Raw genomic sequence first — 11,948 nt, forward strand, 5'->3', positions numbered from 1 at the left:
TCCTCAGCTCCTCACCTCCATGCTTCCTGAGATCACACTTGCACGGCCAGCCCGCCTGCGTCGTGCTCCTCGGCTCTATGCTCCCCGAGACCGCGCCTGCGCGGCCAGCCCGCATGAAAGCGGAAGCCATGCCTCGGACTCCCGTTACAACGACCGACGCATAGCTTCTTTCCGGGGGGGGAATATGATGAGGATAGTAATTATGATAAGACTCGACTGACGTCAGATGATGCCTCACGCCTCGATCGACGCGACAACACCTGGTCAATGCAGATCGAAACGTCGATCGAGGCACATTAAACACCCTGCTCAAGCTTCGTTCTTCACGCCATGCCAACCCAAGCGTCAGACGCTACTAGCCTATCCCCTGCAAGCGGGCAACTCAGGAAGTAGTAAGCTTCCCTATAAATACCCTCTCGTTCATCAGGAGAGAGGGAGGGAGATACACAAAAAACACTTCTTCATCTGAAACCCCCTCCACTATCATCTGACTTGATCGTCGGAAGGGTCGGGCCAAGCACCCCGGCCCGACCTTTGTGCAAGTGCGAAGCCGAAGGTCCCCGTCGGACGCGTAGGTGAGGAGTTCCTGCCCGGAGGAGACAGCTACACCGTCCCGATCGGACACTGCACCCGACCACCTCAGCGGGCTCGAGGAACGCCCCAGGGAGATCCCGTCGTCCGGACCCGAACCGAGCCGCGTCGGCCCCGAGGCCACGGCTCAAAGTTGTTTCCCACAACAGTATTTGTCGATGCATTATCAAAACCAATAGAAAATATTTTAAAACCAAATAATATTCCTCTAAGATCATTTTTATCGTTCCATACACATTATGGTTTGTATGTCATTCATCTGACTCTAAAAGTACTAATATATTTTTTATATGATCTAGTCACTATCTATCCAATGACAAATGACTCTCATGTAGGTAGGTAGGAGTGCATTTACCAATGGCCACTCTAAATATCTATTTAAATGAATATCCAAAGCTTAAAAAAAAATTATAAATATTTTTAAATTTTTATAAAGATTATGTAAAATATGAGTAGGAGCTTTACAAATAAGATTTTTGGTGAAATTAAATGTAGAAATGTAATGTTAAAAAAGAGTTAGCGGTAGTGCAAGGAAGTTCAAAAACAATTTTTACAAAAAAGATTATTTTTTAAAAATTAATAAAATTATAAAATAAAAAAATTTAAAAGATATAAAAATCTAAAAAAGAGACTAAAAAATGATCAGTATGATAAGATGTAAAGCTTATGATAATTTTTATAATAAATTAGGTACGAAAGATGATATATATATATATATATATATATATATATATATATATATATAAAATTGTTAAAAGTGGAAAAAGAAAGTGTAAGGATTTAAGCAATATAGGATGCATTAAATTGAAGATCAAAGAATACTTGTTAATAATAATGAGATTAAGGGAAGATGCAAAAATAATTTTTATAAATTATTTAATAAATATTCTATGTAGGACTTAGATTTAATAATAAATAATAATGATACAATTAATAATCATAAATTTATTTATAAAATTAGAACTAATGAAGTAAAGATATATTAAAGAAGATTAAAGATAGTGTGGGGTTGATAGTATCCTTATTAATGTTTGAAAAAGCTTAAGGTGCAATAGAGTAGCTTAGTTAACTAACTTATTTAAAAAATCATGAGATTTAGAATGATACATAATAAATAATGAAAGAGATTTTTAGTTATCGAAAGTAGGATAAGACATACATATATCTAAAAATTAAGTTAGTTTTATGCTTAGAAGTTCAACCATCGAAACTATTTATTTATTAAGATAATTAATAAAAATGTGTAAGGAGAAAAAGAAATATTTGCATATGGTTTTTATTGATTTAAAGAAAGTCTAGAGTTCCTAGAGATTATATTGATGTATCTACTAACTATATTGATATTATTAGAGATATGTATAGTAATGTAGCTACAAACGTTACATAGTAGACCATGCTAATGTATATTATTTGTTGATGAGATTATCTTAGTTGATGAGTGCTTAAGTTGAATTAATTATAAACTTGAGAGATATATCTTAGAAACTAAAGGTTTTTATATTATGTAGGATTAAAACTAAATTTATATAATATAATTTTAGTGATTTTAGAAATAGACAAGAGAATATAAGTAAATTGGATGGATGAATATCTTTAGATCAATTATTCAACAAAATAAGGAGATCGATAAATATATTATTCATAGAGTAAAATACGATGGTTAAAATAGTGAGAGGCGTTAAGAATCTTATTTGATCATTGGATATCTTTACATAAGATAATTTTGAGACCAATAATATTTTATAACGATCTGATTTTTAAGCAATTATATATATATATATATATATATATATATATATATATATATATATATATATATATATAAAGTTTGTATTGTCTGAATGTTGAGATGGATGAGTGGGTTACTAGAAAAGATAGAAAAATAATATTTTTATTGATAAACAATTAGGTATCGCTTTGATAGAGGATAATACGAGAGAAAGCCATTTAATATGATATGAGCATGTGATGAGAAAACCTCCTGATATGGTAGTAAAAAAAGGTGAAATAATTAATATCAATATTACGAGGAGAGAAAGGAAAATTAAAAAATTTTAATATAAACTATAAATAAAGATTTAAATACTCTGAACTTAACTAAGCATATAGCTTTTTATATATTTCGACAAAAGATCTATGTATCCGATCGTAAATAATTGGAGCTTATAACTTTGTTATTATATTATTTAAAGTAGGAGTACAAGTGGTATGAGAAACTCATCGTGCGACTAATTTAAAGACTCTTGATAATAATCAATAAATTCGACCTTTTTACTAAAACTAAAAGATAATTATGACGATAAATCTAGTTCATGATTTTTTTTTCAATAGAAAATAAAAAGTGAGAGAAGTAGGGTACGTAAAAAATTATATAAATTCGACCCCTCTCTATATCAAATGTCATTTTTTTTGTTTGTTTGTTTGTGAAGAAGTAGATACGACATGTATGAGATGATAGTATAAGTAATCTTAATACATGTTAGCTGTCTGAGATACGTGAGCTGTATACAGCTGCGACCATAAGCATACAACACGAATAAACCACAATTGGCAATCCTCTGAGATAACAACAATCCACAGGTATACATACAGCCTTTGGTGTTTCAAGAGAGAAACCAATATTAGCCAAAAACCACCTTGTGAAAATTAAACAGCGATGGACAACCAAAAGGTTGCAGGAGAGAAAGGAGATGGACCATTGTTGTTTGATGGTGAAGTCTGTCAGGTTCGGGTGGATTCTGCAACAACATCATCATCACAGGCATCCTTTCCCGCATGCAACCTGGCTTTGCGAGTCGTCTTTCGTTCGCCTCGGTGCACTTGATGCATTCACCGCAAACCTTGAACCATAAATCGTCGCACCAAGGCTGGGGTGTAGAAGCGCCATCCTTCACCATGTTCTCCTCCTCATGTAGAGATTCCTCGAGCTTCTTTCTAGAGTAGCGGCGCCGCCAAGCTGCCCATGTTCTCCACTGCTGAGAGTAGATAGAACCTTCTCACCGTGCGTGCAGTTTTGTAAATTGGGAGGCAACAAATTTGAAGACATCGGCAGCTAACGCAAAAGCCTCAACCTCGCCCTCTCTTGCGCCCTCGCCCGCATCACCTACGATATGATGGTTCAACTCTCCCTCGCCTTTAACCTCTCCTACTTCGACCACTCCACCTTTGTTCGCCACTATGGTCTCTATCGCTTCCTTTTCTTCCTTTTTCTCAATAAGATGAATCTTAATCCCTTTTTAAACTTAAATTATACTTATTATTATATTAATAATTTATTATGAATTAATATACCACGTAAACAGATTCTAACATCCGTTAACTCAGACTAACGAAAGGGATTTATATACTATGTTTTTAAAAATATAAAAATTATTTTAGACACAAGTAAACAATAGGAGCTTAAATAATCCTTAACAAAAATCATATGGATTAAAATAGACCATAACCCTTTTTAAACTTAAATTATACATATTATTATATTATTAATTTATTATGAGTTAACATATCATGTAAGTAAACTTTAACATATGATAACTCAGACTTGAAGGTAGAGACTTATATGCTATATTTTTAAAAATATATAAATTATTTTATATACAAATAAATCATAAAGGCATGTGGTTAGAATAAACCTTAACCTTTCTTTTTTTCTTTATATTATTTTCTCGCTTTCTATCTCACAAACAGAGGATGTATTCGTTTGCCAAATTTTAGTAATATAGTTTTTTTCTTGAAAAAGATAGAGATCGAGTTAGATCATAATTGGCCAAACTCAATTGTGCTCCACACCATGACCACCTCAATCCAATCATGCGTCTCTTACCGATATTAATCTCATCCTTAGCTCAGGACTGACATTTGGAGAAGACGAGGTTACTGATTCCTCTCCACCAACGATGGCCACTGCTTAGATTCATTCCAAGAAAACTTGGGATTTAACGTGATGAGTTTTTGATATTAAATAAAAAATAATCATAAAAATTAAAATATTTATCTATCCCGTCTTTAAGTTAGATCGATGGCTACTCTTGCGATGCAAAAATCGAAAGGTTCTGAAACGACGATCCTTACTACCTTATCTATTTACCAAACCTTGCGTAGAATTTGCATTGGCTACGTGGAAACCCTAAACTTCACCTGCAAGATCAATCACCATCAAACAATACAGTTTGTCATATCCCCAATTAATGTGATGCATTGACATTGTGAAAGAAACAGAAATATATATATATATATATATATATATATATCATTTGTTTTTGTAGAGGATTAGTCGTTATGGAGGTGAGTATTAGTCTAAGCATCAGCATTTAATCTTTTGCGTACGTGCGAGGGAAAGAAAGAAACAAAGTGTGGAGGATCATTTACCTGAATATATTATTTGACTCCAACAACAAGACACCATTCTCTTCAAGATGAGCTGTTATCAGCATTGCTAATCGAGGTCTTAAACTAGAAGAGCCTCAAACAAACAAATGTGAGAGAGAGAGAGAGAGAGAGAGAGAGAGAGAGAGAGAGGAATGGAAGTAGAACCTGGACTGGATGCTCATTTCCACTCTGGCTGCTGATTTAGAGGTGCACCAAGAAAGAAAAGGATGGGTTACCACCAAAATCACTTCATCCTGTTGAATGCTGCAGAAGAAACCAAGTGGGTTTTCATATGAAAATGCCTGAGATGCATACAGATCATATGATTGTCGAAATTGCATTACCGGTCCATCGGTGGTGATGGATAGTGTCGGTGCTCGTCCATAATCATATTGGTGCAGTGCTACATTATGATCAAATACGTGCACCAGCACAAAATTGTAGCAGCATTCTTGATGTAGATTCAGCAAGGACACAAGACTATGAAAACAGAGTTGATGGTGGTTCCGATGCCATGTCAGAGTCTCTGTATTCATGTCACTCCGCCTGTTTCATTACAAGACAAACAGAAATGCACAGATTGAGTAGCTCTAAATTGGTCAAAAAATATAATGGCAAACGAGCATGCATTGATCCTGAACCTACCATACACGATGAGCCTGCATCCTTGACAAACCACCTCAATCCTGCTCCTCCAACTTACTGAATTCAATTAGGCCAAATCAATCTTTCATTCAACTAGCCGGACGGCTTGGAAGGTAGGAGAATGTAAGACTGAAAGGACAATCCACCTACAAGTTCAATCACAATGAACAACCACCTTTTTGTCATCTCCCATCCAATTATTTTGACATATGTCATAATGAAAGAAAAAAAGAATCCTTTCTTTTTCTACAGGACCTTGCAGTCAACCTGGAAAGCTCAATATAGGTGAGGAATAGTCATCAATCACATAAAAACTCAGTCAAAAAGCAGGAAGACAAAGAAAGATACCTTAAAGAAATAAAAGACAGATCTAGTGGTTGATCTTTTACCTGAATAATTATTCAAGTAGAGTACTCTGACACCACCTGGACAAGGATTCATACCCAGAATCTTTTCAAGATGAGCTGCCCATCAATGTCACCAAGACAACCATGGCCATCAAGGTTCAAACTAGATTAGGCTTACAAAACAAATGAGGGAGGAGGATGGAAGGAGGGATCAACGTAAAACCTGTTTTGGTCATATGTTGAGACAATGTCCTTGACCGCTGATCTAGAGGTCTATTAAGAAAGAAGAGGATGCTCTGCGAGACTACTACCAAAATCACATCAAGATCAGCGAGATGAATTCTGCAAAAACATCAAGTATGTCTTTATATCGAAAAGTGCTTGTCGTGCATACAAATCATAAGATGTCGAAATTGCATTACTGGTCTTTTGGTGCGGATGTATCAACATGGTGGATGCTCATCCATGATCATATTGGTGCAGTGTTATATTAACATCATATAGGTGCACCAGCGCATCTTTGTAGCATCATCCTCAATCTAGTTGCATCAAGAGCACAATCATCACGCAAGTGGATGTGCTCTATGTTGCCCATTCTCATCTTAATTGCTGAAGCTCAACATGATGAAAGCAGAGTGCATGATGGATCCATGCCATGTTATGATCCTCTGCGTCCATAACACTTTGCCTGTTTCATCATAAGAAAGCACATCACAAGAATTGATTCCTCGTGTCAACAAAGATGCCAATTAGCTTCTCATCTTTCAATTTTTTCGAACTCCTTACTTTTTAGGTTTCAGTTGTTTGGCCTTTTACATGCCTGTTTTCACAGTGAAATTTATAGGCCAAAGTGCAATGGCTTGTGCATGGAACACTAAATGAGTGATTTGACACTGTTACATATGGGAAGTTCATGAACCAATCATGTTCCCACAACAAAAATTCATTCCCATCTCATTAAATTCCTTCAAATGAACTAACTTGACATGATTTAAACTACCTAGACTTGTGGTTTGTTGATTCTAGACTTGGTAGTTTGATCGTACAAGTCATACGCTATCCTAAGATGAGATGGTAAAAAATTGGTCCTGATGTTCTAGGCATGTTACTTCATGCATAACAGGAAAAATTTTGAGAGAGAGAGAGAGAGAGAGTGATATTTTGCTCAGTAATCCTACCAAAGGACGGACCTCTAAACAGTGATCAAAAGGCAGTAGCAGCATGAAGAATTCAGTCAAGTCTGCTATGGGAATCTGCATTTTTCTCCTGGTAACCATGACCAATCCATTTTCTTGAGAAAAATGAAAAAAATAATATTGTCATTTCGTAAGAAGGGAAATGAAATAGCAAAATAGAAACAAGTCATAGAATAAATATGACAGAAGAGATAATATTCACAGCATAAAGTATAATCCAAACCAAACCTGAAGGTCCAGTACTTACAAACTGAATTTTTTGTCGTGTGTATGCGTGAATTTCTGCTTCCGTTAAATTTATGTTCATGAACTAGAATCAATAGTTATTGTCTCCATCATCTACATACTGTTGCCACCATTTGTCACCTATATAAAGCTGCTTTTGCGGTTTCATGCATCCCTCACGCCTTGACCTAATGACTTCGTGCAATTTAAAGTCCTTCACAATTTCTGCAGATCCAACTGTCCCTCCAACTTCTCGATATCAACCATTACATCAACCTCATCTGTGGTCGCAATTCTCCACTCATATGAACCTCACATGTGGAGATGTAAGAGGTGTCATATGGGACTGACATGAGATGATGATGGACCACTGATCATGATAAGAGGCGATGGTAGAGGGACATTTCAGATGCAGCTGTGAAACTGTACCAACATAAGAAAAGATACTTAAACTTTAATTCTTTGTTTAAGAAAAGATAAAACCACTTAATCTAATTGGTGATTAACTGCATCATCTCAGACCCCAAATACAAAGTAGTAATTGCTTCTGATGAATGGTGAGAGTTGAAGGGTCTAAAGATAAGTGTACTGAAGTGACAAGCCACAGCCCGGAAAAGGTTCCTTCACATAGACAACTACTTGGAAGCTCAATCTTGGCTTGCATAAAGGAGACTATGCCTTTCCTTTGTTTTCCCTAAAAAAGAGACAAACAACACTCTGACAAGGACATGCAACCTCATATTATTTTATTTTTCAAATTGGTTCCGAGTTCAGATTGTCTCCAATTAGGAGAATTAATATCCTTGCACAGAGATTTACGGTAACAGCTTATTCATGTAATCCTCACATCTCAATCACCCACTAATTATGAGGTGATAAACGGTTGGACCACATGTTTACAAGTACATCCATGGACCACTAAACCAATGAACAACAGGTGGTTGAGTCTTGTAGTATCAAATCATGAATTTTTTTTTCCATCCAAAATATTTCGACATGAGAAACGAAAATAATTCTCACCCACAGTTGAAAGGAGGAAAGCAACTTGAATCATTCATTCCGTTCGGAGGTGAATCCCTAACTTCATCCACTCAAACAGGGGAAGGTGAGATTCATTCAAACAAATCGATGATTCAACCTTTTTCTCAAAGGTTAACATTTACTTTTAAGCTCAGTATAAGTTTTTTTCTCATACTGTAACAGATGGTAAACTTAGTAGAGGCAACACCACATCCAATATGATAAGGTCCTGTATACTTTCAATAGGTAGAAAGAAAAGATTTAAATCCTGCTTGATATCAGTCTTAGCAACAGGTTAAACTCCTACGGTATGGGTATATCTGACAATATACTGATCTGTATTGTTATGTATCACCAAAAGATAATAAGAAAATCAGATACCGATCGATACTAGCGTATATTGTCTATATTGGTTCTTGGTCATAATAAAATTGATCGATATGTACCGATCCAACTGGTGTTGGATTCTTTGAAGAAAGCTTGTATTCCTTAACTAATCGATTGGAGATTATGAGAATTCCAACATTAAATCATGTTCAGTCAGAGAATATTGAGCCAGATATGCAAAGGAAATAGAGCACATTATTTAAGTTAACTGAATCAATATAGAAATCTTACTGGGTGATGTGGTCTAGCCGGATATGTGGCTTATGTGTGTGATTCCCACTACACCAAGGTTATAATAGACCACAACACCTAAAAGATAAGACTTATTAAAATACAACTTGCCTTTTTATCAAAATGTAATTTATAAAAATAAAATTGTTCTCACAATTATCGAGTTGCATCAACTATTATCAGCTTGAATGGTTCAACCAGCCAATTCTAAAAGAAGTACCTTTTTCTAACTTTCTATGAATTTTAATTCATCCTGATTGAGATGGGAGAAAAGAGAGAAAACATCTTTTGAGAGATAAGGGAAGAAAAATCTTTTGGGCATTACTATTGGCTTGGTTTGTTTTGTGTTTTTGGAAAGCTGGGCAATATGATAACTGGATTAGGTGCAGAAATAACCACATATGCAACTCTTTATTAATGTAAGAAGCTCTGTGAGCTTATGTTGCATGGTCTGGGTTTCGATGATTCAAACAAAGAGGAGAAGTTCGACCAACATGTTTTATTCACAAAATTCTTGAAGTTTGTTTTTTTTTTGTTTTTGAGGGGCAATTTTCTTACCATTTGATTTAGATTCCTTTTAAATACAGATGTCAAACTGAATTAGTAATTATGACTGCATTATCCTTAGGGCAATCAAGTCATGTGAAGGTATAAATTCAGGAAATTCACATATGGACCCTCCTCCACTAGAGGGAACATCACATATGATCCTATAAAATCTAAGATGAAAAAAACTAAGCTTATAGTAGATAGCTTCTTCATTATGATCATATGGAAACTAAGTTGAGCTAAACAAAGCTTACAGTAGTTTGATGCTCTAGAAGAAGCAAAAGTAGCATTTTGATAGGATTCCAAGCTGAGCTAAACTAAGCTGACAGTAGCTTCATGCATTAAAGAAAGCAAAATTTGTACCTAGGTAGCATCATCCTATAGAGACCAAGTTCAGCTAAAGTAAGCTCAACTGAATCAAGCTAGCACAATCCTATAGAGACCAAGTTCAGCTAAAGTAAGCTCAACTGAATCAAGCTAATTAAAGCTACAGAATCCAAAGCCAGAGGTTGATGAAATCAAGCACAGCTGGACCTAATAAATGCCCAAAAACTAGCTTTTGAACTTCAATTGCCCGAAAGAACAAAAGCAGAAGCCCTGTTCCACCATTGGACAAGGTGAGCCCCTCATCCCCAACATTATGCCACACTCTTCCTTCGGGAGATCCTCTGTGCCCAAAATCTCCTTGATTTCTTTTGTGTGATAATACAGAGATCATAGGATTTGGGATATAGTGGGAATATGAAAATGAGCTACAGTTGAGATCTGACAACTCTCTGCTTATAAATATCCACCTCCACTTCTACTCCAGCATCAGAAATCATCTCTCTTCCACTCGCAAATATAATTCTGTTCTCTTGAAAGGAGGTTTCATTTTACGTTTTGTTCCAATAGTTTCCTCGTCTTCTCTATCTCGAGTCTTTTAGAGTTCTATAGTGCTCTACTTTCCCTGTTTCTTCACGACTGCAAATCCATTTGCAATTTCTTGGATAGCAACTCAAAATCCATAATTGACATTATTTCTTGGAGGTGAAGATAAAGCACTTACTTGGAACTGCAGATTAGGAGACAAAGGTATGGGCGGCATGGTGGGCCGAACCCTGGAAACCCCATCGCCGGCGGCATTTCCCCAAGAGTTCAGCTCCTCTCCACTGGATATCCTCCTCTGCGGGACGAAGATAAAGCATTTCCCCGAGAGTGAAGATAAAGAATTTCTTGGAGGTGAAGATAAAGCACTTACTTGGAACTGCAGATTAGGAGACAAAGGTATGGTCGGCATGGTGGACCGAACCCTGGAAACCCCATTGCCGGCGGAATTTCCCCGAGAGTTCACCTCCTCTCCATTGGATATCCTCCTCTGCGGGACGACGCCGCTCCGGGCCGCCCGCTCCGCTGCAGCGCTGTCCATCGGCTCCTCCGTCTACCATCGCCAGGCGGAGCTCCTCCGTAGGTTCAGCACCCATTACCACCATTGCGGCGCGTCCAAGGACGCCGTCGCCTCAGCGGCGGAGACGGGGGAGAAGCGGAAGCTCTACCGGGGGGTGCGGCAGCGGCACTGGGGGAAGTGGGTGGCGGAGATCCGGCTGCCGCAGAACCGGACGCGGATCTGGCTTGGGACCTACTACTCGCCCGAGTCGGCGGCGTACGCGTACGACCGGGCGGCCTACAAGCTCCGCGGGGAGTACGCGCGCCTCAACTTCCCGGCCCTGCAGGACGCCGGCGACTGCCCCGAGCGGCTGCGGCCGCTGCAGTCGGCCGTGGACTCCAAGATCCAGGCCATCTACCAGCGCCTCGGGCGGCGCCGTGGGGCCATGCGGGACGCGGCGGTTGGCAAGAAGGAGAAGTCGGCGGAAGAGAAGAACACGAGGAAGAAGAAGAAGAACAGGGTTTCATCACCGACGACGTCGTCGTCTTGTGCGCCTGCGTCATCAGAGAGCTTGGCAGGCGAAATGGACGGCGAGTGTTCGTTCGCGCTGTTGCCATCCTACGATCCAGAACTAATCTGGGAGGTGCTCGCTAACTAACTAACATGGACGTCGCTCTCTCTCTCTCTCTCTCTCTCTCTCTCTCTCTCTCTCTATATATATATATATATATGTATATATATATATATATGTATATATATATGTACATGTATATATATATATGTACATGTATATATATATATATATGTATATATATATATATGTATATATATGTGTGTGTGTGGACTGATGGTTGATGCTAATCTGGCTTGCAGCTGCACAGTTTGGCACCGTCGATGTTATCTTCGGTCATTGTTGACGAAGAAGTCTTTCGATGAACACACCCAACTTTTTAGAATAATATGCTTATAAATAATTGGTGTATTCTACTTTATGTGTTATGAAATTACAAAGATGTGTATATG

The 11,948-nt window shown here is 37.7% G+C and overlaps 1 protein-coding gene across 1 annotated transcript; it reads left to right on the forward strand.

Moving 5' to 3' along the window:
* Positions 1-10,635: 10,635 nt before the first annotated feature.
* Positions 10,636-11,623, forward strand: LOC104000525 (ethylene-responsive transcription factor ERF061-like). The gene has a single exon (XM_065135807.1). The coding sequence runs from the start codon at positions 10,636-10,638 to the stop codon at positions 11,581-11,583; it is 948 nt and encodes a 315-aa protein (XP_064991879.1). The 3' UTR covers positions 11,584-11,623.
* The last annotated feature ends 325 nt before the right edge of the window (positions 11,624-11,948 follow it).

This window comes from Musa acuminata, chromosome BXJ3-1 (genome assembly GCF_036884655.1).
Source record: "Musa acuminata AAA Group cultivar baxijiao chromosome BXJ3-1, Cavendish_Baxijiao_AAA, whole genome shotgun sequence".
Classification (NCBI taxonomy): Eukaryota; Viridiplantae; Streptophyta; class Magnoliopsida; order Zingiberales; family Musaceae; genus Musa; species Musa acuminata.

Excerpts from the sequence above, each read along its gene's own strand:
- LOC104000525 (XM_065135807.1), top strand. The coding sequence starts at position 10,636 with ATGGGCGGCATGGTGGGCCGAACCCTGGAAACCCCATCGCCGGCGGCA.